This window comes from Aquila chrysaetos, chromosome 25 (assembly GCF_900496995.4).
Source record: "Aquila chrysaetos chrysaetos chromosome 25, bAquChr1.4, whole genome shotgun sequence".
Taxonomy (NCBI): Eukaryota; Metazoa; Chordata; class Aves; order Accipitriformes; family Accipitridae; genus Aquila; species Aquila chrysaetos.
Window position 1 is genome coordinate 18,213,613 of NC_044028.1, and position 25,366 is coordinate 18,238,978.

Below are 25,366 nucleotides of genomic sequence, written 5' to 3' on the forward strand. Positions count from 1 at the left end.
CAGCCCCAGGCCGGCCCTTTCTGCCCGGGGCTGCCGGGCCGTGTCCCAGCAAGTCTGGTGGGGTCGTTTGGTTTCCTCGAGAGCTGTATTTCCTTCAGCCTTTCGAAATGGAGTGGTGCGGTGTGGAGATGGAGAGCTGGGGATGGACAGAAGTGACAGCGTGGGGCGCTGTCAATGTTGGAGGGAATTCTGGTTCGAAGATTGACTTCTTCCTTTCTTTCTTTCTCTTTAATGTTTGCAGCAAGGGCTAGCAGCATGGGTATTTGTCATTTCCCGAGAAAACTTTGGAATTAAATGACTTGTTCCACTGCCAACGTCCCGACTTATCCTTAACCGGCTGGTGAAATCTGTATCTGTGCAGCTGGGGCAGACCTTTTCTAATGCAATGGGAACTATGCCGTGAGGACTGGTAAGACTTGGCCATAGCCATGACAGAGCCCCACAGGGTTTCGTTCACCACTCTTCACGGTCCACTGAGCAGCAGCTTCTTGAAAAGGTCTCGGAAGGATGATGGAGAGCAGCCCCAGGACTCTGAACCAGCTGCAACAGCCGTTCGCATCACACTTACTCTCTTTGAGCCAGATCACAAACGTTGTCCAGAATTTTTTTACCCAGATCTTCTGAAGAGTTGTCGTGGGAAGGTAAAAGGTGGTTCTTCAGGAGACAAGGTAAGTGTCCTCGTGGCCTGTGGGGAACCTGTGTTGTATCTGGAGCTTTCAAAGGCTTTTTCAGTATTGCTGTTTTAGTGGTGTTTTGAGAGTTGGTTGTGTGTTAGCTGTGAGGTGCTGAGAGGTGGAAGGAGGGCGGTCAGGCATCCTGCAGGCAGAAGAACTGGCTTCCAGGCAGGGGTTCTTGTTGTCAGGCCACACTCCCTTGCCTTGGCTGGAATCTCACGTCGGAAAGGTGATGGGTTGGTGGCAGAGTGTGGGACGTAATGCTGGTGTTGTTTGGAATTGCTTGATCTAAAGTGATTTTTGGTACGTGGCTTGCTAGGAGCTATGAGGAGCTCTTTTCCAAAGATCATCGAAAGGAGAGATGCTTCTAGGATAGGTGGCTGTATCTTTTTTGGGACCCTGCCCTACTGCACGTGAACATTTCCACCTTAGTGGTTGGCATCTCCTCCTGCGTGGTGGACGTGGTGCTTTGAGGCGTTGCTTGACAATTCTGTTTGCCTGTTGAAAGCCATTTCTCAGGACACAATGGCATGCAGACTTCTGTAGCATCTGATCTTTGTCTTATAGGTGTTTTTCTATGAAAAGAAAGTTGATTGGATTCTACTAATTTTTACTGTTGCTCTTCAGAACTGTTTAGCAGTCAGTTGATGCTTCGTGCTTCTTTGGTTGGTTTTTTTGAGAGTCAGGAGAAGTAGAGACAGGTACAGAACTAGCTGAGAGAGCACCCAAAACTTGAAGAAACCCTCAGAATCATAGGCTGGTTTGGGTTGGAAGGGACCTTTAAAGGTCGTCTACTCAACTCCCCTGCAGTGAGCAGGGACATTTTCAACTAGATTCAGGTTGCTCAGAGCCCCGTCCAACCTGACCTTGAGTGTTCCCAGGGTTGGGGCATCAACCACCTCTCTGGGCAACCTGTGCCAGTGTTTCACCACCCTCAGCGTAAAACATTTCTTCCTTATATCTAGTCTGAATCTGCCCTCTTTTAGTTTAAAACCATTACCCCTTGTCCTATCGCAACAGGCCCTGCTAAGAAGTCTGTCCCCATCTTTCTTATAAGCCCCCTTGAAGTATTCAAAGGCTGCAATAAGGTCTCCCCAGAGCCTTCTCTTCTCCAGCCTGAACAACCCCAACTCTCTCAGCCTGTCTTCATAGGAGAGGTGCTTCAGCCCTCTGATGATCTTTGTGACCCTCCTCTGGACCCACTTGAGCAGGTCCTTATCTTCCTTATGTTAGGGGCCCCAGAGCTGAATGCAGTACTCTGGGGGGGTGTCACCAGAGCAGAGTAGAGGGGCAAGCTCCCCTCCCTCAACCTGCTGGCCACGCTGCTTTTGATGCAGCCCAGAATGTGGTTGGCTTTCTGGGCTGCGAGTGCACATTGCCGGGTCATGTCCAGCTTTTCATCCACTAGTACCCCCAAGTCCTTCTCTGCAGGGCTGCTCTCAATCCCTTCATCCCCCAGCCTGTATTGGTATGCCAGGGGTTCTCCCAATCCGGGTGCAGGACCTTGCGCTTGGCCTTGTTGAACCTCATGAGGTTCATATGGGCCCACTTCTCGAGCTTGTCCAGGTCCTTCTGGATGGCATCTCATCCCTCAGGCATGTCAACCGCACCACACGGCTTGGTGTTGTCGGCAAACTTGCTGAGGGTGCGCTGAGTCCCACTGTCCATGTCATTGATGAAGATGTTAAACAGTACTGTACTAAAGGTTGATTTGTCTGAGCTTTTGCCTGGATGTGCTAGCCGTGATTGGGTTTAATGCATGGGCTTTTGGTGGCAGTATGACAGGACTTATTCTGATGTTTTTGTCTCTTTTATTTCTACAGAAGAAAGACCCTGCTGATCCCTTTAACGATGATGAAAAGGAAAGGCATAAAGTGGAGGCTCTTGCTAGGAAGTTTGAAGAAAAATATGTATGTTTTTCTTCTTTCTATTATTTTATGCCTTAGAATGAGTAATGCTGTTCAGGTCTCAACCAGTAGTATTTAATGGTCGTTGGCTCTTATGTTCCTGTTCTCCTGCAGTCCTTTATCTTGGCTGGAAGGTGCTGTTTTCTGTGTTCCTTTCCTGTCTCAGGGCTGTGGTCCACGAAAATGGTTCAGATACGTTCTTAAATCAGATGACAGTCTGATTAAAGTGAATGATGTTCTCACTTGTAGTGGCAAATAACTTATTTTAATTTATAAAATTTAATTTTCTTAAGCAAAAATTAATTTCTAGGCCTTGTAGCTGTGGCATGATGTAATCTATTAAGTCTCTAATTACGGTATGCTGGTGAGTCTGCTGCCCTCAGGATGGTACTGCGCTGGGTAGTTCAAGAGACACTGATCTGTATTACCCATTTCCTTTCTGTTATTCCTCTCACTTTACTTCCATAGATGGCAATAAAACTACATTATGTTTTATAACTGCCACATTTGGATAGCAGGTTGCTGTATTGTCTTGTGATACAAATTTGGCCTATGGGTCACCCTAATGTATGTTTGATGCATGTACTACTGAGTTTGTACCGATTGTATAGCAGTTATGGAAGAACAATCCATCTCTGGATGGGCAGAAATGTTGAAGGGGTGCAGACCCAATTCAACGTAAAGTCTGCTGGCACAAAGTCAGCCTGTCTGGCAGGTCAGCGTTTTGTTTCATTTGGCTGCACCATTTTTGGTTCCATATGACAAGGCCTAAAACTGCATTTACCATATCCTGAGATTACAGCATGGTGGGAGTTAATGCTGGTTGGGTTCTGCTGCTGCTAGGAGCAAAAAAGGTCTCATTTACTTTTCTGTACTGGAGCCAATGTCAGTGTCCTATATCAGGGCTATCCCTGTGGTAACTGGAAAAGAAAGATGAAGACGTTGTCAATCTCTTATTGTTTAGGGTGGCAAGAGACGTAGAAAGGACCGTATTCAGGACTTGATTGATATGGGGTATGGATACGACGAATCTGACTCCTTCATTGATAATTCTGAAGCAGTGAGTACTGGGGCAGGTGTGAGGGTGGTTAAAGGCAGCTGCCCGGGGGGGCTGAGCTGGCACCTGGGGAGAACCCAAACTGGATGCAAGCCAGGAGGGTGCCAGGGCTGGGGAACGAGAGATCCTGGGGCAACCACATGGCAGGAGAATGCTGGTTAGCAGGCATGTCCACAGCCCTGTCTGTTCTTGGGGGAGCACAAATCCCACGCCATTCTCCAAGCAGCTCAGCTACAGAATAAAGTAACAAAGCTTACAGTGCCAATAGATTGTTCTCTTATTTCCAGTACGATGAGCTTGTTCCGGCTTCTCTTACTACGAAGTATGGAGGGTTTTACATCAACTCAGGAACACTGCAGTTTCGGCAAGCATCTGAATCTGAAGATGACTATGTTAAAGAGAAAAAGAAGAAGTGTCCCAAGGTCAGCAAGCCAGCTTTCTGAATTACTTCTTCTGTTAGTTTGGAGGGTTTGCTGCATGGAAGTGTGTTGACATTCCAAGTAGAGTGAGATTTGTGAATTGATGTGGAGAGAATAGGGATGAGCACTTGAAATCCCATTCTGTCTGCATATTTGATAGTAAAATGAAACATGTCTGCCACGGCTGAGACTCTGGTGGAGTTGCCTGGTTCCTAGAGTAGAGGTGACGACAGCCCCTTGTCACTCTGAAAAGTCGCTTAGATTATGGGGATGCCAAGATATGTGCGAGGGTTCTTTTCTTTCTCATCTGAGGCGTTCCGGAGACTCTGCTGGGAAGCTAGTGCTCCTCTTTGGTGTCAGCGTCTGTTGGCAACAGCCTGCTTTTCACAATGCTGAAGTGAGGCGGCTAAGAGGGGAAACAGCAGGAGCCCCTGGCATCTCTTCGCCTTTATTGATGGGATTGTCTCTGGTGCAAAAGCTAGGTGTGCTGTGAAGCGTTGAAGGCAGTGTGTACCAGCACCGTGGTGATAGATGTCTGGGGTTTGGGTTAATGTGTCCAGTGGGGAAGGAGCTGTTCTCACATTCTTGGGAGAGGGCCCAAAGTGGCTCTGGGGGAGCAGGTCCAATTCCACGAGCAGGAGTCGCTTTGATTTTGACTTGGTTTTAACCCTCTCCAGAAGCGGAAGTTGAAAGATGGAGGTGAAAAAATGAAGAAGAAGAAGAAAGATGATTCTTATGACAAGGAGAAGAAATCCAAAAAGTCCAAGTTTCCAAAAGCTGGGTAAGGAGGAGGAGGAGGAGGGAATGCTTGCTGCTTGACAGCTTGCTTCAGGGTTACAGGTGGCATTTGTTACGCTGCAGTAGTACCTGTTGCAGTGGGGGGTGGCTTGAGTGCATGCTGCATAAAAACCAGCAGGTAAACCTCCATTGCTTCCAAAGTGGGAGAAAAAAGGCAGCTGACAATCAGGGAAGGAGCAGAGCTCCACAGCAAGAGTGTCCCAGCAAAGAGGGTCAGAGCTGCAGTGTTGGTGTTTCTTGGAGCTCTGTTTAGGCGCTAATGGTGGGAGCAGATACTGGAGAGCCTGAACAGAAGGGAAAGGTATTTGCTGTCCTGGCTTTAGTAGGCAAAAAGCGTCGAGCTGCTGTCATGCTAACTCTCTCTTGCTTCAGTTCCTCTGCACTAGTTGTTTGTGCATTTCCCAATCTTCCTTGCTGGAATAATGCATGTAGCTAAATGAGAGCATAATTCAGTGGATGCGGTTTAAGCTCCATCATCTCTGCAGTGAGGAAAGACAGCCTTCTCTTCTCCAGGCCGAACAAGCAGCAAGGCCTTAAGAGGCCACAGAATATTTTTCCTGGTGTAATTGGTTAAGGGGCTAAGCCTTTCCAGGGGATTGGAGCATATGGCTGAAGTGAACTGGGATGAAGGTATCCTTGTCTCTTCCCCTTCGTCTTGTATTCAGTTCCCTTCCCTCCTCTGTACTTTGTTTACAGCTTTACAGCATTAAATGCAAGTAAGGAGAAGAAGAAGAAGAAATACTCTGGCGCTCTTAGTGTCAAGGAGATGCTGAAGAAGTTTCAGAAGGAGAAGGATGCTCAGAAGAAAAAAGATGAAGAGCAGAAAGTGGAGACTCCTTCACTGGCAGAACCTCCAGCCCCAAGGGAGGTGGAGGCGATGCCTGACCCTTTGCTCTCACTCTTCGGCCATGCCAGTGATAACGACCTGCTTCAGGCAGCAACGGCTATGGACTCGTTAACTGACCTAGACCTGGAGCGGCTCCTCAGTGAATCGCCAGAAGGGAGCCCCTTTCGTGATGTGGAGGATGGGAGCGATCCTATTGGGATGGGCTTGGATCAGGATTTCAAGCAACCGCCATCCCTCCCAGAAGGCCTGCCAGCCCCTTTGGAGAAACGCATCAAAGAACTGGCTCAGGTATGGCAGTTCTTTGAGGGGCAGTGGGGTTGTGTGGTTGCTGGAGGGGGGACAGCTCTGCAGGGTTTCTGTATCTTCACCCAGAGAGAGAGCGCACTCTGGTGGGGGAGTTTTGCAGTGCCATGTGGGATCACATTTTGTGTCACCCAGTTTTCTCTTATGGCCAAGTCCCTTTCTTGAACGCATGTATGTCAGGTAGTGTCAAAGTCCTTGCCCTTGTGATCTACTGAATGTACCACTCAATATCACACCTGTCAGTATGGCTTCTTTACCTCTGTTGGCAAAGTATGGACCTGATGCAAGAGGTAATTTCCAAAGTCAATTTAACGTGAATGAACTTAAAATGTGAACTAATGAGGCTGGAGGATAAATTCCACTGTAATAGCTTTAATGTGCTGTGATGGTCAGGACAGAGCCTATGAAGTAGCATGCAGTGTTCTGTATGTAAAATAAGTGGGTGCAGCTGGAAAGCATTACCTGTTCTACAGTGTGAGAAGGCATGAAAAGCCCTGTAGGTGGGGCTTGAGGATTTGTTAGAACCATTTCCCGTGTCATACGCAGTGAGATGGCTTCATTGAAGCATGGGTACAATTTGGTATCTCCCACACTGGAGCTGCATCACTGGCAATTTGGGTTCTTCACCCATCTTTAACATCTCAGTGTTGGGGGACCATTTAAGAAGTGGAATATATTAATTTCTAGAAGGGTGATCCCACATCTTTTCACCAGTAGCTCTTCCTGCAGCTGGACTCTTGTAGGACTCGCCCATCTTCTCTAAAACGTTGTGATGTGCTTTGGGAAGCGCTGTTCTGGAGAAGCAGGAAAGCATTGGGTGCTGGTCAGGGATCCCTCTCCTGGCATGTCAAAGAAGTGTGCTTTCAGACTTGCTGTGGGACTTCTCTGGTGTGAGGGCTGTCACCATCTGCCTGTCAATGAGTGCTGAGATGTTTTGTTCCTGTTACTAGTGTTGTTTTTAAACGTTAATTTCAAGTTGTAAACAGTGCTCTTAGACCTCTGTGGTGGTGTGTGTTCTGCCTTCTGGGGCACATCAATTTAGAGCACATGTTACTTAAGTATGTCTTACTTAATAACTCCTGTTACTAAATATAAGCTTCTGTTAAAGATAACTGTTCTGCTAAGAAATTTGAAGTGTGTGTAGTGGTGGTGAGCAGATGGAAGAGGAGGAGGAATTGAAGAAAGTATTCCACAGCTGATAAAAAGAATGGGCTGTTCATGGATGTTTCTGTTTGCTACTCAGGCTGTTAACAGAAAACACTGAAACAGCTGTTTCTGAACTGTGTCTGAGTTAAAGGAGAATATTACAGAGGCTCCCATGATATCAAGTTAATTGTTATGTTGCTGCAAGATAGTGTAATAACAGACTACCCACAGATTTTCCTGCTTAGATTTTCCTGCTGCTGTGTCTCTTGTTGCTGAACTGTGTATGTTAAGAAAAGAAACCAAGGAGGAGAAATACAAGATTTAACAATTTGAAGCCTCTGGGTCAGTTGGGATTTTGAGACATGAACTCTGTTACAGGTTGGAAAGAAGAGGTGCCGTACCTCTGTCTGAGAGCCAGGTCTCTTCCATCAAGCAGGTTGGGAGCATCTCCTGAGTTAAACGGAGCCTCCAGGCATTTCGTCTTCTACTTGAACTGATATGACTTTAACCCCTCCTTCCTAAAAGAATTTTCCTGTTGAGGATTCTCTTCAGCATTGAGCCTTCTCCTTTGATATCATCAGCTGTCTATGACTTGCTGCTGACAGAGAGGAATGTACACCTTCTGGGCATAAATTAATTGTTTACTAGCCTCAACCTTGGAGTGTTAAATCAGGGGATTTCAAAATCGTGCCTTTCTCTTCTGGTCTCCTTTCCCATACAAGGAATCAGTAACTTGATGTGGTGCCTTGTGGTGAATCCCAGTTTTGTTTACATCCCCACTCAGAAGAGATTGAAAGCTCTTGGCAATTTTCTACTGTCTCATTCAACTCTTGGAATTATTTTAGTGCTGGACATATTTTTCATGGGTGTGATTTTTGGGCAGTGCTGTGTGTGCTGCAGTCATAGCTCAGGAAGCTTCCTGAACAGGATTTTTTTTTGTTTTGGTTTGGTTTTTTTTTTTTTTTTTTTTTGTTTCCATGGTGTTGATTGGAAATAACATACCCCTGTGGCTGCTACTCTTTCTGTTGGTTTCTTGGCTTAGTGTCCAGATTGGTCTAGAAAGCCTGATGATAAGTGTCCCTGACCCTCACTAAATGTGACTAGGATGATCTTTCCTGTTCCAGGGACAAGCTCTATGCTCATATTACTCAATCTAACAGCTCTAATGTGAAGTTAAAACCATGCCCTAGAACTGTCCCTTCTCCCAATGGGAAGTATGCCAAAGAAACTAGCTGCCACCAAGCCATCTCCTTTGCCCCATTAAATGGAGGAATCTTCACTCCAGCGTAGTAACTCCAATGCGCTCGGCTCTAGTGCATCTGGACAGGAGAATGCAGAATGAGAAGGTCTGTGGGCAGGACATGGTCTTACCAGTTCAGTTGGCAGGGTTGGACTTGAACTGAGGAGGCGTAAGAGGAGAGGACACAATCTCTTCTGTCTCTTGATTGTGGCAGCTTTTAGCCCATCAACAGCAGGTAGCAGGTGCAGAGTTTGGTGGTATAAAACTGTGCCTTGTTTTACAGTATTTCCGAAGTGGTTTAAAATACACTTGATTGCTTGTGCCTGTCTGTATCTGTGAACTGATGATGACTTGTGCTATTTGCTAATTTCCAGGCTGCCAGAGCTGCAGAGGGAGAAGGCAAACAGAGATTCTTCACTCAGGATATCAACAATATCATACTGGAGTAAGTGCTGACAGGAGAGAAGAGTGGGAAAGAGCATTTTTGATAAATTCAGGAGCAGGTGTAGCAGGAGTTGTGGGGGTGTCCTTATACAGGTCCTCCACGCAGAACATGCCTAGAATAACATGAAAGTCTCCTAGAAATGGCTTTCAGTTGAAATATGATGTATAACTGAGGTAGGAGAATGTTGGAGGGGAGTATCCAGGCCTCCTGTTGTCAAGATGATGCTTGATATCTGTGTGCTTAAATTTGGTCACTTGACCTGTGACTGTAGCTTGATACAAGAACAGTACATCTCTTCCTGTCAGAGATGTCAGGCATGTTCTTTGCAATTTAAGTTATATGCTATATGGAATATTTTGTAACTCGGATAAGGCTGCTGTGTTCAACTGGCTTTCTGTGCAAACGGGAGGAACTCCATTACTGCTCTGTGTTTTCTGAGTCCCCAATTATAGAATGCCAGTGTTGCTTCACGCAGCTGTTGATAATGGCTTCATTGTTCTTCAAGTGCCTGGAGAAGGCTGATGAATGCACACAGCTTTGTGATCATCGCAGTGTAATAATACTTACATAGAGACTTTAATTTCATTAAGGTTTATCAAGGCACTTGAGGGGAATTGCTGAAGGGAAGTTTGGGAGTCTGTTTCCCTCTCGTTTCAAGTGGTGATTACCACCTTTCAGCATTCCAGTGCTGACTGCACAAGTAGTCCTAATGTGTTGTCAAACTGGTAACTTTAACCACATTCAGAAGAGATTTAGATAGATTTGTATAAATTTGCTGTAGAATCAGTTAGGGGTTTTTACACTTATTATTGACACTGAGAGGTGGCTTAAAAAGCTAGTCTCCTAAGTTATGTATAACTGTGTAGATGGATTTGGCACACACTGACATCTCAAACCCAAGAGATAAAGCTTGATTCTATATTATCCTGAGTTAGACTGCCATAGTATCTTACATAAGCAGTGTGTACCTCTCATTTCATTGCGTAATGCTCTTGCGCTTCAGCTGCCAGGAAGAACTGCAGAATAAATGAGACCGCTGACATCCTTTTGTTCTTATTCCAGATACTCTGAAACTAGATTAAAAGGCATAGCTTGCGATAGAGGGCTTGAGTGTGTTGATTCTAAAATCTAAAGAACCGTCATGTAGTTTGGCTTGTCCTTTGTCCCTCTCTCCCTGCCTCCAGCTCCCCAAGTTGCATAAGAGTTGCATTTATGTTGCTTAGAGAACCCCTGCCAGGTCCCTGGTCAATGCTGTGTTTGTCTTGTTCTTCAGCATAGAGCTGCAGACTCGGGAGCTGAACAGCCAGATCCGGTCAGGGGTGTACGCCCACCTGGCTGCTTTCTTCCCATGCAGTAAGGACACTCTGGTCAAGCGTGCCCGTAAGCTTTATCTCTACGAGCAGGTGAGTGAATTTGGCAGCACAGCCCTGTCTCATGCGCATGTTACCCCTGATCTCCAGAGCACAGTTATTGTGCTGCCTGAACCATGCTCAGTGGAGGACAGCACCACGTTAGGCAGACGTCTGGTGGTGTGGATTCAGAACTGGCCAGGTCTCGACCTGCCAGAGTTGGGTGTCTTGGCTGGAACACACCAGGCGGAACTTCAGTCTGTTCTGTGACTGCTCTAGGGTGGCCGCTTGAAGGAACCTCTACAGAAGCTAAAGGAAGCCATTGGAAGGGCCATGCCAGAGCAGATGGCCAAGTACCAGGAGGAATGCCAAGCCCATACTCAGGCCAAGTTTGCCAAGTAAGCTCCTTGTTTGCTTGTTACGCATCTGTAGCTCTTCTCAGCAGGCTCCCTGTGACCTGTAGGCTGCTTTCATGGAGTTCGCCACCCATTTTTGTTCTGTAGTTAAAAATTGCTGACGGGCATCAATTGGCCTAATTAAGCTGCGTGCGTTCTTTGTGCTACCTCTGGCAATGCCAACTACAGCAGCATCAATGGGACCAGAACTTGGCTGAAGTGTTTCACTTCTGTGTGGGCATGTCTTTAGGAACATGGCAGTCTCAGAACAGTAAGGCTGGATTAGTCCCGTGGTCTCTATTACACAATACTGGGAGATTTCTTAACCTTGAGCACTTTGCTCAGCTTGCACGCTAAGCAAGAGATTTAGGCCCTCTTCTCATGCGTGTGTTATCACTGACTATTGAAACCTCTGAACAGTGTTGTTCAGAGATCCTTAATCCTGTTCTTGAATCTCCAGGACAATGACTTTCACATTGTTCCTGTCTCCGTTTTAGGATGCTGGAAGAGGAAAAGGACAAAGAGCAGCGAGATCGAGTTTGTTCTGATGATGATGAGGATGAAGAAAAGGGAGGGAAGCGTGTCATGGGACCGCGAAAGAAATTTCAATGGAATGATGAAATCAGGTTTGCGTAATTTAGATATTAAGTGAAGCCGTGACTTCTCTTATTCTATGCAGTTGGAAGTGAAGCATTTTGGTATTTGTATCTTGTTTTCAGAGCAGCACTGGTCATCTGTAGTAACAGTCAGCTTGGAGGTTTGTGGCAGGCGGTGGTGTTTATGGAGCCACTATTGCATTTCTTAAATCTCACCCTTATATGCATTGCAAAATTAAGCTGATTTCAGGCACCGGCCAACTCTGAGAGAATTGCTAAGAAGCCTCTGTGCTGAAGGCCAAAAGAGAGGGACAGATCTTTGGGAAAAGAAGGAACTTGGCTGAATTGCTGAAATCCTGCAGACTAGACTCTCAACAAGACCAGATGCTGGTTGTGAAAGCAGTTAAAGCTAATTGGGGATGGCCGCCCCTGGCACCCAGGTGTCTGACAAAGAACAGAGTGCTGGGTGAAGGGGAGAGTGACGAAAGATAAAATGAGAATCAATCACGCTGTCTTCTTGATCTTATTCTGTACCAAATTGGGGTGCTGCTCCGTAGATGGCTGATTCATTTAGAACAAAGCAAGCTTCACTTCCTGCCTTCTCATTGCCTCTCAGCACGAAGGTCTGCCGAGAGGTTCAGTTCTGTGGTTGTTAATGACGCCTGTAATTCTGGCGCTGGTTTACTACCTCTGCTGTTTCGAGAGATTAAAATGGGAAGGGGTAACAAGGCTTTTCTCCCCTGGCGCATTGATGTGCGTGCACACGCAGAGCGAGGAACGTGCCTTTCCCTTCCTCTTTCCTGTGGAGGCAGTGCAGGGTCAGTTTTATTAGCGAGGTGCTACACAGAGCCAGGCGTGTCTTGGCGTATTTATCCAGCCCTGGATAAACAGAATGGCCTCCAACTGGGGAAAGTTAATTCGTGTAACTGTATTTGAAATCTTCCTGTTCTTCAGGGAGCTGCTTTGCCACTTGGTGAAGATTAAGTTGGATGGTTATGACCTTGACAAGAATAAGGCTCAGTCCCTAGAGGATTATGTGAAGACCTTCCTAGATGGAGAGGTGAAGCCCCTTTGGCCAAAAGGCTGGATGCAGGCCAGGTGAGCAAGAATCGAGTTGTACTCCAGGGATTCCTTGTCCTAAGGGACCTCGGAAGGTCATTAGTCCTAACCCTGCTCAAAGAATGGCTAGCTTCAAAGTTAGATCAGAGTGCTCAGGGCCTTGTCCTATGGAGTTTTGGACATCTCCAAGGATGGAGATTACCACAGCATCTCTCTGGCTCCCCTGTTCTGGTACTTAATCACTCTTCATTAAATCTTTTCTCCAGTCAGAATTCCCCTCACTGCACTGAACTGAATATTCCCTCTTTTTGCTTTATACTGTGCACCTCTGAGAAAGATCTGGCTCCATCTTCTTCATGGCTCCCCGCCCCCTGCACTCTTTAGGTAGTGGAAGACTGCTGTTAGATCCCTCCTTGGTCTTCTCGTTTTCCAGGCTAAGCAAACCCAGTTCCCTCAACCTCTCCTTGTCTGTTGTGTCCCTGCTCCTCAGTCATCGTAGTGGCTCTGGACTGTCTCCAGTTTGTTGACATCGCTCTTGCATTGTGGGGACCCTGAAACTGGATCTGTATCCAGATGTACCTCACAAGTGCTAAACAGAGAGGAGTAAGCACTTGAACTGCTGCCTCTGCTCTTGCTAATACCTGCCAGTAGATAGTTAGCTGTCAGCAGTACACCCTTGCAGCAGTGGCTTATATTCAGCTTGTCCACCAGGACCCTTAGGTCCTTTTCTGCAAGGGTGCTACATAGCCAGTTGGTGCCCAGCCTGTGTGGCTGTGTGGGGTTATTCTGTCCCAGCTGCAGGACTGTGTTTTCTTTGTTGAACTTCACAAGGTTTGTGTTGGCCTCTCTCTCCAGCCTGTCAAGGTCCCTATGAGTGGCAGCCCCAACCTCCAACATATTATCCCCCTGCTCCCTCTGTTTTCACGTCACCCTCAAACTTATTGAGAATGCAGTCTGTGCTGTCATCCAGGTTGTAAATGACAATGTTGAGTAGTCTTGTCCCCTGTATTGACCTCTGATGGATGCCACTGGCAGTGACAAGTTACAAGGTAGAACTGGGACTGAGGTGAGGCTGACTGGCCTGTAGTTTCTTGAATCTGTATTACAAAGGATCACTTTGTAATCTGCTTCACAAAGGATACATTTTTCAGACACTTTGGGAAGTCTTACCTAGAGTATTCCCAAAAGACAGCAAAGCAGAAAGTTTTAGGGGCTTATGGACTTGCACTAGACACATCGGAGAGTCAGCAGAGTAAGTAGAAATTTGGTGTGGTTTTCTTTACCCTATCTGGTGTCTTCACTGCTGTTTCCTGCTCTTTCATGCCCTCCATCATCCATGCCACTGAGCTGGCAATTGCAGAGAACCATACAAATTGCAGAAAGTCATTCTACTGGGACTGTCATCAGCTTCTGGCCTGCTTTGTTTTGCTCAATAGTTTTAAAGAAAGGACAACTGTATAGTCTTACTGCTGAAATCTCTATCTCTGCATTTAAAGAGCTGGGCAGCGCTGTCTTCTCTGCTGAATTTGCTTTTTGAGTTTCATGGGGGATAAAAGAAGAAGTAGGTACCAGTTCTTAAGAGCAGTAAGTATGAGTAGCACATTGCAGATCCATTTGGAAAAGTCCACGGCCATTTATTGCAGTCGCATGTGCACATGAAGCACAGTAATGTGCATGATTGTAGTGTGTTGCAGTGTACGGGAGCTGAATGATGGCATTAGGAGGGGGGTGCAGATTCCTACTTAGTTAATGAAGATATTACCAGCTTGAGGGTGTTAGCTTGCCAAGTTTTAAAAATTCTTTTCTTTGAATAAAAGGAAATTAAAGTCTTTTCCCCCTAGTTTGTAGGTGAAACTGTTCTTAGGCATACAGATGTTCAGCTAAGACACAGTGTAGGAGGGCCTTCCAGTGAGGTTAACTACAGAATGATTGAATAAAAGCATTTTTCCTGGTTGCTTTCCAATGGCTCAAGGGCAATGGTTTCTCCTGCTGGGACCTGATGGAGTTGGACTTCATGATCTTTATGGGTCCTTTCCAACTTGAGATAGTCTATGATTCTATGACTTTGCTGTTTAAAGACAGAGCGTAGACTGACAGCCACACAGAGGGGGAGGGATTGGCAATAATAGGAGAATTGTAAACAATTTTATGGACGTGTCAGCTTGATTCACTGTCGTAATGATCACAGAAGATCATCTTTAAGAGGAACTTGAAGATGGACAGAGTAGCAACTTTGTGTATGAGTTCAGAGAGGCCCTGCTATGGTACTGTTTTCTCAGTTAGCACTAAAAGGCGATTAACAGAATATAAGGTTAAAATAAGCTTGCTTTTGAAAAGAAAAAGGATAACAAAAGTCTTTGTCAAGCTGTAAATAGCAGACAGGAAGCATATTCCATATGCCAGTACCGAAGGTGTACTTATAAGCTTCTCACCCTGACATCTGAGAAGGCAGCTGAGTGGCAGGTGTTTTAGGTGAAATAGTGTTTGTGTGAGATTCTGGTTCACTTAGCCTCAGTAGTAAAGTGTTTTGGATGAAGCGCTGTTTATGGGTTGTAGTTAGTCAATTGTTACCGAAATGGTTGTGCTGATTTAAGAAGTCATCTCAGCTGTTTGCTGGGGATGTGAAGGCAACAGAGACATGCAGCGTGTGAAGGCTTCTCATCCATATTGCTGTAGTTGAGGCAGGGGAAGATAACCTTTCTCCCTTGAAGTTGGTGAAGAGCTCTTGTATGATCTGCCAGCTCTTGGATGATCTGTGGCGGCAGTAACGCCAGCTTGAATGATTGTACTGCCTCTAGAGCTGGCTATCAGCTTTTTAAGCTGGCAGAGCTTTTTCCTTAGTTATTGTCCAACAACTGCCTTAATGGCCTTTCCAGCGCCTACAAGCATAGCTCCCCAGAGAGGGAATTGTGTGGGGGAGTTCAGGAGGATTTTCCTGGAAAAGGGATGAATATTTGATTGCTCTCTGTGGTTTTAATTTCACTAAGTCCCCTGCTGTACTGTGCAGCTCTGTCTCCAGTGATCCCAGCTGCTCTACTGGGTCTTGCTGGATATCACTTCTCATTGCTCTCTTCCCTTCTTAGGACACTGTTTAAGGAGAGCAGGCGTGTACATGGACACCTCACATCAGTCCTGTGAGTATCGCGCAGCATTCCTTGGAGTGATAACTGGTGAACTCCGTTCCCTGGGGCCTGGGTGGATCATGCAGGAGCACCTGAGCTTGGCTCCCATCAGATAGTTTGGCGCTGCTTCATTTGGGGAGGTCTAGGGACAGTAGTTGTTTGTGTGTGACATCTCCCAACAACAGCCTTCCTGAGGTGCTTTAGCCTTGCAGTAAGCTCAAAGATAAGAACTTTGAAGCCAGGTTGCCTCCTGGCCTTGTTCAACAGACTGGAGTCAGGCCTCTGTGCTAGTCCCTGGGAGGCAGATCAAAGTAAAATGGAGTGTGATGCCAGCACTGTGATTATTGCTACCTGTTCAGTCGGTCCTTACTGGATTCTGGATTCCCTCTTTCTTGTTGCCTGGTTAAGGGAGGGGTACAATGAGTTCAAGCTAGTGAAGATGGGTGCAACAGGCTTGTGGGTGGCAAACCAAGAGAGCCATCGGAATCCAGCTGGGCAGGTGCTTTAATGCCAAAGGGTCTCATGGATCTTGCTGGCAGTCTATAATAGATGATGATATGGACTTAGGCTGATGTCTGTTTGACAGACGGTCCTGTTCTTGGCACTGGATGAGTGAGGGGAAGTGTGAGAAAGAGTATGAAATAGAGTGTAGAGTCATCTTTCCCTCAGCCATACTGTTCCAGCAGTTCAGGGATGTCTTGTACCAGAGATTGCATCTGGCCAGACCAAATGGTCTATTTTCCGTGAATTTGGCAGATGCTTTTGCATCCTTGACTTCTTCTGGGAACGTAAAAGAAATGTGTAACTTTTTCTCCAAAACAGTCTCTGTATCAGTTTCTCTCTGGGTATTGCTATAGTAAGATCAGCAGTGGGTTCCTGTAGTAGGTCCTAGCCCTGCAGCCAGTGCAGGAGTTGTCTGTTGAGTGCTTTCACTGCTCTGCTACCATTTCAAGACTCTGCTCCGCTCCCTAATTCATTCCCCTGTGTGGGAGTTGGAGCTTCCTAGAGCAGCAACCAAATGTCATGCTGTTTTGAATCCTAGCAACCTGAGATGCTGCCTCTGTTCCCTCGGTTCTTTGCAAAAGACTCAGTGGATCATCATTAACAGGGCCCAAGTGTGCTCCCTAATTGGATGCTTCCCTGCAGTCATTCAGTGAGCCATATTTCTTTTGTCTCCCTCAAAACAGGGCGAAGAAGAAAGTTATAGCTCCTACTAAGGTGAAAGTGAAGGTGAGTTCTTTGTTTTCTGGTTCTCGTGGTTGACATATACCAAGAGTCAAGTGACTGCCATCTTAAATCCTATATTTGAGCCTTGTATCTATACATTAGGTACAAGGAAGTTGTACTGTGAAATGGCTCTAGTCTGTATTGGGCTTGAAAAAACACTAGAACAGCAGCTAAAATTGATGGCAGCAGCAGTTGGGAGGGAGGTAGGGGAGCAGCAGACACAGAAGATGCTTATTCTGCCTTTTATCTGCAAATCGGGAACTTTCCCTTCCTTTTTCAGCAGTAAACCCTGCCTCCATTCTGACTCTGTGTTCTTTTGTGATTTTGTTCCAGGAATCTTCCTGCAAGCCTGATAAAAAGATGTCTGTTTCTGTTCCTTCGATGCACTCAAGCAGCACCTTAGCTTTGTCTTCAGAGCCCCAGGGCGGAGCTCTGGGCATCAGTGCCCAAACCAGAGAACTCTTGTCCCTTGGGACTGCCCAAGCAGCCAGCAGCACTGGCACTCCTGCTACCTTCATGGATGACTCCTTGGATGAGGACTTAATTCATAATCCCACTTCCTCCCTTGAAGCAGTCTCTAAGGAACTGGCTGTGCTGAACAGCAGAGCGGGAGGGAGCCCTGACTTTACTCTTCCTGGAGCTCCAAAAGCTCCACCAGAGAAGATCCCAACTCTTGCATCCTCAGAGGAGAAGAGGACATTTCCAAAGTCCAACCCTTCCCCTACATCATCCTCTGGTTCCCTCCAGTCTCCTCTAAATTTCCTGGCTGAGCAGGCCCTGGCATTGGGCCAGTCTTCTCAAGACAAAAAGACAGAGAACTCTAATTACAAAGAGCTCTCCTGCCAAGCCTCCCCCAGCAAAATCCTTCCTGATGCACACCAGACTAAACAGAAACACCACAGCCTGGTCCGGCCAAGCCATGGGCCTCAGACCTCCACCCCAGTGCCGGGTTCTCAGGTGAAGGTCTTTCACTCAGGCAGCCAGCTACAGAAAACTTTCACCTCCCCGGCTCCATTTGTCAAACTGCAGAATCCCAAGTCCTCCTCCCCACTGCCCCAACGCTCCCTCCTCCAGCAGGTCAAGTCATCAACCAAAGCTCAGACCTTCCATTCCTCTGCATCACCAGGCAGCACCCAAAACTCCAGCAGCTCCCACAAGAGCCCAGGCTCATCCTCATCATCTCTCAGCTACACAGGAAAGCACTCAAGTGGCTCTAGCTCTTCAGGACAATCTTACAAATCACCCTTTGTTTCTGGTACCCTCTCCAAGCATGGGGCTTCTTCCAGCAGCTCCTCATCCGGAGCTTCTGCAAACCAGGGCTGCTCCTCTGGGAGCTTGCTGCCCAGTGTGCAGACCCCTTCCTCGGGCCAGGCGTCCAGCCGCCCGTCCTCGAGCTCCTCAGTGAAGAAGACGCCTGTTTCACAGAAGCTGACTCTGGTGGCACCTCCTGGAGGTTCAAATGGAGATTCTAGTGGGGGCACTCAAGGGGTGGCCAAATTGCTGACCTCCTCCCTAAAGCCAGCTGTTGTTAGCAGCACCGCATCTTCTACCTCTGTGCCGGTAAGCAGGGGTGTGCCATCCCAGCCTAAAGCCAGGAGAACGAATGGCGTTGTGTCAGGCCATCTCCTAACTTGTTCAGACCCGCCATAAAGTGATGACTTCAAAAGAATTTCCTGAAATTCTTGAATGACTGTCTGGGTCTTGGCTGCTTAGGCTGGGAAGTCCTAGCCTTTGCCCTGGGCTTGCGCTCCAGAATTCAAACTTTCATTTTCAGCTTAAAGTAACAGCTAAGCTAAATACTGTGGTACCTTCCAGACTGCAATTTTTGCATAGGCTGTGTAATGTTCCTGCCCTGACTTTTTGAGTTATGGGGACATTAGGGCTCCCATTTGGGTCAGGAGGAAGTGCAGTAAGGCATGTTATCATGAGAGCTAAAAATCATGGCATAAATTAAAATTATAATGATCAATTTGTTGTTAATTAGGTCTGCAAACTTGGCCTTCCTTAAATTATCACAAGTAATTTTAGTATTATTGCCACTTTTTTCATGACTGACCTATAGAATAAATAACCCATGATACTGGGCTATAAACTCAAAATGCCTGCCCAGCTTGCTTTGGTGGTTATCTCTGTCCACTTTCTGTTGCTCCCCAGTTACTCCCATAAGCTACTGAAGTGATGTTTGGAATCGAGCTCAGTGGCACACTATGGAATTCAGGGTCTGACAGTTCATTGGGATATAATGTCTCATGAAGGACTTCTGGGTTACCTATACAGACTTGTGTTATTCAGCCCTTGTATATAATGGTATGAGGGCCTTAATTTTCATCTACAGCAAAAAAGTAATCATTCTTAATGCTGTTTTATTAATTTGTTGTTGGCTGCTCATACCTGCTTTCTTTTGTGGCATGTGGAAAGAGCTGGGCAATTAAATGATTATATTTAAATGTACCTGAAAACCACATACAGCTCAACCCGTGTACCTTGTCTGCTACTGAGATAGAGAGCTGGAAAGCATTACCCAGTGGTGTGTCTCTCTATGGGAGAGGTCTCAGATAACATTCTTGGGTGCAGGGGTACACCAAACCTTGGTGCTTTGAGTTGTCAGCAGTGATATGCTGCCAAAAGTGAGTAGGAAGCATCCTCCCTGGAACTCACAGGCAATGTGTAAGCTTTTCCTCTGCCTAATGGAGGCACAGTTCCAGAGTAAGGGAGAAACAGTGAAATCCAGTACAGTCACATTTAGAAGACCATAGCATCCAGCAGCAGGGTTGCCAGTGTCCTGGGCACCTCCAGGTGGCCTCAAGAGTTGGCAGCTCTTGGGCCCTGGCTGGAAGGGTGCTTCTTGCAAGGAGCAATTCTTGATTGCTCCATGTTTTGCAGTTCTTCTTTAAGTATGAATGGTGCCATGCCTTGGTTTTCCCACTGCTGACTGACCTTTTCTGTTGCTTTTCAGAAAGGAACTAGTGGAGCTGTGCTGCTAACAAGTTCTTCCTCCTTAAGTGTACTGGCTCCATCCTACAAGTCCAGCAATCCAAAGCTGCCAGCTGCCCTGAGCTCCACCCCGTTAGGTATTATCTCTCCTATTCATTCCTTCCCTCTTCATGTCATCTCCTTCAGTTCAGACTCCTCCCCAAAAGCAGGAGTATCAAAGGATGCAATAGTTACGGGACCTGCTCCAGGAACTTTCCACCATGGCCTTGGCCACAGTGAGTATCCTCCCGGTCACACATGTGTGTGTTACTTGTGCCTGTGCTGTCAAATAACAAGAACACCAATGCTCTGCTGTGTTAACCCATTGCAGACCAACCCATCTCTCTTGCTGTTGCTTCATGCTGTAGTTCATGCATTTGTATCTCCAGCAGTTGCATTTGGAGAATCTTGGGCACATCCTTATAGCTAGCCCAGAATTCCCAATAGCTGGAAGCTGAGCTATAGGCTAACTGCTGCAGCTCCTCTGCTCGTTTCTGTCTTCGATGTGTATTTGTTCTTTTTTTTTTTTCCCCTCTCCTTTCTTTGTTTTTCTCTCTAGGTCTTCTAGCTGGCTTGCACTCCAGCCCCCACCATGCAGCGCCACTCCCACATTCTGCCCTGTCCACTCATTTACCGCAAAGTTTGCCAGGTAACTTGTCAGACGGTCGTGTTTGTTTTCTGCGTCGTGAGTCATCCTGTATCTCAGCAGATACTTCCTCTAGGGGTGAAAGCAAAGTGGTTGTCCACGTTGTCCGACCGGCACGCTCGTTGCTAAAACCTGCGGCCTCCCTGAGGTACAAAGCGAGGCGTAGCCCTCTGTGTCCTTCACTGTTTAGTTAGCCAGGGCAAATTTGTGCGTTTCTGGAATGATGAGCCCTCAGTGCTTATAGCAAGTGTTGGTTCCTGGAGGTACTCAGCTTCGCTGCCTGCGTCGTGGTGAAGAATTATCCTGCCAGGATTAAAGCTGTGCATGTTTATACACAGTCTGCTAGGACTGCCCAGGAATGAAGATTCTGGCTCTGTGGAGTTTTGTTACTGGTGACCTGTATAAAATGTGTCAGACCAGAATGTCTCGCGTCTGTGCGCTGAGCTAATTGCTTACATCTCCTTCGCGACAAGTTTGTAGTGTAAATGGAGACTGCTTTACTTGGTGTTGACAATGTGATGATTTTGCAGTTAAGCCTGTTCCTGCCCCAATCTGATGCCTGCAAAGCAATGCATAAACCAAGAGATTTCCGAAGAATACCTTCTCTGCTCGTAAATGGAGTCCTGCCTGGTGGGCTGTGAGCGTGTGTAAATATGTAGCACTGTGGAGGAAGGAGAGAAGTAAGGGGGATCCATGCAGCATTCAGAAAGTTGAAATGCAGGGCCGGCAGAACGGGCTTATCTGCTTCAGTGAGTTGCTTATCCCATTGGTAATTGCTATTTCTGCTTTCTTGAACAAGCTTTCTTTAGCACTTCAGTTCAGTGCCACTGTCTTCATACCTGCTCCTGTTGTGATTGTCTTATTGAGCAATATCGGCCTGATTTAGGAGTGGATGTGCTGGCCTAATACTGTGGCACTGAGGCCATTAGATGTGTGGATAACCTGCTGGAGTTCATGTGGCCTCCTGTAGCGGTCATGGGGTAAAATGCCCTTGACTGCCGAGCACAGGCCTTGTTTGCTGAAGAAAGAAGAGTGCTGTGCACTAGTGAAAATTCAAAGAATTTATTGTCTTTGCTTCTTTTGCTGAAGTTTTTCTGAGGCAGGTTGTTACGTCTCTGCAATGTGGTGGAGCAGAAGAAGAAGGTACTAGCAGCGATCACTGGTGTGACAGACCATTCCTTCCTGTTTGTAAATTCACAGTTAGTGGAGAGTGAGATAATTGAATTCAGTTTGAACATGGATGTGAAGTGTATTTTGTGTCACTGAGGAGGAGTTCTCTGTCCTGTTATTTGAGAGAATTTAGAGTGGTTACTTCACTATTGCTTATAGTGCTTATAACAAAAGAATTTTTTGATGAACTGCTGCTCTTAAGCAGGACATAGTGCCAGAAGCTGTGATTAGACAAAAGGTGACTAGGAATAAGTGAGGAAAAACTGACCATTGAGACAGCTTCAGCAGGGACCTGCTTTCTCACTTGGTGTTTTCGCACAGAGATTGGAGATTGAGCCTAGTGCTATCATCTCTGGGAGTATTATCCGTTGTGGTGCTTTGTAGAAGAACACAGTAGATATTTAAGTGACGACCATAATCTTAAAATGTATTATTTTATTTTGTGGCATAAGCTCTGGTTGGCTGTATAAGCAGATGGCCACAGCTGCATTGCTCTGTCTGAAAGCTGCGAGGGTTCTGGTGTGTTGGGAGGTTGCTACAAATGCAAGGAAACATTGATGTCTTAAATGAAAGTGCTTATACCAGCATTCATCAAAAAGCATTTGAGCAAGGAGCATCCAGTGCTTGCTTGTGTGTTGTCACTGCTACATTTGCTGGTGGAGGTGCCTGCGTGCTGGTGCTGTGGCAATGGTTCTGACTGCTCACTTTAGAAATGCAACGTGCTGGGACTGAGCTCTTGCATGGAAAGAACTGTCCTTGTCCTGGAGAAGAAGCTGTTGCTACACTGCTCAGTGCCACTGCTGCTTAACCGCACATCTCAGTACACCCATTTGTTCATCATTGTCTGATGGTAGTTTTAATTGCTCCTGGAAAACTTCTGCTTCCTTAAACTTCCTTCCTTTTTCTCTCTTCAGTGCATTTTCTCTTTTCCCTCCACGTCTGTTCCTTTCTGTTACTTCAGTGGCTAGATTCCTATGATTCCTGTTGCCATCAGTGGGCACCTAAAGCCTTCATTACAATGGCAAAGGTGTACTAACAGTATTATTTCAAACCACCTTAAGATACAAGGCAGCCAGTACCATGTATTTCTAGTTTCCTAGATGGGGAGACATGGTAGGGTGGCTTCTAAAGAAGAGCATAGGCTAGCTAGTCAACCAGCAATCTGAATCTATGCCATGGTGCTTTTGCTGGGAGGCCAGAGGAGACCCTCAGTGCTTCCCATGTCTCTTACTCAGGTGGAGAGGCAGGGCTGCTCTCAGTTGAGAAGTCTCCAAGCCCATCCTCTTCTTACCCCCAATTCCTTGGTGCTGGAAGGGAGAAGTACGTCTTTCTGTGCAGAGAGATCTGGCTGCCTCAGCTGCACGCAGCTCTGTGGAGCTGGTGCCAAACCCCCTTCCCACTTGGTTTTACTTTCTTTCAGATGCTTCTCAGCTTCACGGCAAAGGGTCCAATGCACAGCAGCGCAAGTTGTGACGTCTGCAAGGAGGGGAGCTAGAGCACACATAGGATAAAACCAAGATGAACAGGTCATGAACTTTGGATACCGGCTGTGTCTTTTTTTTTTTTTTTTTTTCTTTTTTCCTCACAACAACTGGAGAGACTGAACCGCAATGAGGAACTCATTGGTGCGTTTGCTCAGAGGCTTTTGGAGCTAAGCCCCACACAAAGGGCCACCTTGAGCCATGCCCTAATGAGAGAAGCATTTTGTAGCACTGTTTTATTGCTGCTGCCCTTCACGCATTCCCTGGCACTGGCAGGAGCTAGAACTTGCAGGGAGACTTGGGTGGATTGGCTTTCTTGCAGTGGATTCCCACCCACCTCTGTCTATATCTGCCAAGTACCTCCAAGTCCAGGTACCTCCTTGGTCTCCCAGGGGAGGGTATGAAAGGTGCTTCTTTCTTCTGCTTTGGATTTACTTGGATAATTCTAGCACTGCCAGTGCTTTCTGAAGATGTTTGACTAACTTTTCAATTGTACTATATAACTGTGCTACAGTTAATTGGAGGACTTAACATTTCCTGTGTGGTGAATCTAACGAACCACCTGATGTTCCCCTCTGGAGGAGAAGGAAGACTCTTTAGAGAGACATTTTAGATGCAGTCATTGACTTTGAGAATTCTACTTCTTTTGGGTTTTGGATTATTTTTTTTTTCCTCCAAAGGGATGCTTTTTTCCTGCTCAGTTTTATCCTTATTACCATCGAATGCATTGGATTGAATGAGACACTTCTCAGCATGTCACATGTATAGGAAGACATAATTCCAGTGCCTTTTATGGTGGAGCAAGAATGGACTAGTGACACACATTTCAGCCCTATTTTGTGTGCTCCTCAACCCTTTTTTAATCATTCTGTATTTAAAATGTATTCTGTTTTATTTAATAGAGCTTTTTATGGTTGCACATCAAAAAAAAAGCTGCACTGTCTGGACTTCAATGGTGTCTTGGTGACTGCGAACACAGTACCAAATCCAGCAAGAGCACCAGTTCTTATCCGAGTTTGTGCAAGCGGGTTCCAGACCCTCCCCTAAAGCCATTCTTTCCTAGGGTCGTCAGTTATGATCTCTTTGGTGGGCAGAGGGAATGATCTAGATTAACCAAGGTCACTACTAGTCAAATGAATTCCAGAGAATAATATTGCTCTCCTCGATGATTTCTGCACTAGGATCATGTGCTTGTCACAGCTGCAGAAATGGGGACCATCTAGAATTGGGGTGTGTCTTTTCTTTTTAATTTTTTAACTCTTAGACATAAATACTTCTCCTGAGCACACCCTTTCAATCTGTGCATAGTTAAGGGCAGGCTGTGGTTCCGACTGAGGTTTATGGGTTTTGATTTTCTGCTCTTCCCCCAGTCTGCCTTTTCTCAGGCCCCCACAGCCACATCTGAATCGTGCAGTAGTAGCGCTGATCCACATAGACTTTACTGGTATTTCAAGCAAAAGCTTGCAGCCTTCCTTCTTGAGCTTTGGGGAAGATGCTGACACTGAGTATACCAGCAAATATCTGCTTTAGTTTTCCCCATTTTTGGTAAGATCCAAGATGGACTGTTTTCAATTTGAGCTGATACATAATTTCCCAAGATCAGTGCATTGTTTGTATTTAAAAAAAAAAAAAAAAAAATGCAGCTCAGATTCAAAATTTGTTTACAGAAAATACCTAGGTTGTAGCAAAAGAGCCAAAGACAGAACTTGTGTTATTAAAACTAAGCACAGCAGTTATTGATGGACTCTGAGCAGTGGACGTCGCATGGTTCCCGTTGAAGGCCTAATCCTGAGAGGTACTTTGCACCTTCAACTTCCCATGGTAGCTGAAAGAGCGTTCAAACACCTGGCAGGATAGGGACTCTCAGCGAGTGACTCGAGGTACTGGTTCTACTCCCTCTCTTTGCTTTCACTTGAATGCTTCTGCTGGGAGGCACCTGTGTGCGTGGCCAGAGCAGAATGCCCTCTTTCTAGGAATTTAGCGAAGCCTCTTGCCTCAGGGAAATGTTTATTTGGTGGAAATTCTGTGGGATATTTTTTCTTTACATGCTATAATGAATGAGTGAATGGTATGGAGCAGAGTCGCAGCAAGGCAGAACCACGCAGAGACCCGACAGCTGATGGGGAGCCAGGAGTCTGGCATCTCTGCCTTGACGAGGCAACTTGCAACGCTTTCGTGACGGTGTGGGGAGGCGAGGCTCCCATGGCACTTACTTAGTATGGCAGTTCCTTTCGGGTGTAAGAGCTGCGGTTTACTATTATATTTTTTTTGTGTGTGTTGGGACTGTCTTGCTGAAGATGGTGGGGGTGGTATGAAAACTGTTAATCTTGTACAGAACAACTGAATAAATTGTTTCAAAGTTTCCAAAATGCTTTTTTTCCATCTCCTTACCTCTAGTTTCATGACTTTGTTTTCAAGAATTTGTGTTTCAGCTTGGATGATCATCTCTTGATCATCCGTTTCTTGAGTGAGCAAAGAATTATTTACTGTTTTAACTAAAGTCTCTTGTGTG

The 25,366-nt window shown here is 46.2% G+C and overlaps 1 protein-coding gene across 6 annotated transcripts; it reads left to right on the forward strand.

Annotated features, from left to right (window-relative positions):
* The first annotated feature begins 359 nt into the window (after positions 1-359).
* Positions 360-25,217, forward strand: LOC115335710 (ubinuclein-1-like). Of its 6 annotated transcripts, XM_030001792.2 has the most exons (17): positions 360-668; positions 2,498-2,584; positions 3,546-3,641; positions 3,926-4,060; positions 4,735-4,838; positions 5,552-5,990; positions 8,766-8,836; positions 10,110-10,239; positions 10,465-10,583; positions 11,078-11,206; positions 12,131-12,274; positions 15,319-15,369; positions 16,545-16,587; positions 16,918-18,144; positions 19,541-19,793; positions 20,117-20,206; positions 22,794-25,217. In XM_030001792.2, the coding sequence occupies exons 1-17, from the start codon at positions 429-431 to the stop codon at positions 22,844-22,846; spliced, it is 3,411 nt and encodes a 1,136-aa protein (XP_029857652.1). In that variant the 5' UTR covers positions 360-428; the 3' UTR covers positions 22,847-25,217. The 6 variants fall into 6 exon arrangements, with proteins under 6 accessions (XP_029857652.1, XP_029857655.1, XP_029857654.1 ...); XM_030001795.2 differs by lacking the exon at positions 20,117-20,206; XM_030001794.2 differs by lacking the exon at positions 15,319-15,369.
* The last annotated feature ends 149 nt before the right edge of the window (positions 25,218-25,366 follow it).

Coding starts and splice junctions, on each gene's coding strand:
- LOC115335710 (XM_030001792.2), top strand. CDS start 429: ATGACAGAGCCCCACAGGGTTTCGTTCACCACTCTTCACGGTCCACTG. Junction 669..2,497: donor GTGGTTCTTCAGGAGACAAG/GTAAGTGTCCTC, acceptor TTATTTCTACAG/AAGAAAGACCCTGCTGATCC. Junction 10,584..11,077: donor ACTCAGGCCAAGTTTGCCAA/GTAAGCTCCTTG, acceptor TCTCCGTTTTAG/GATGCTGGAAGAGGAAAAGG.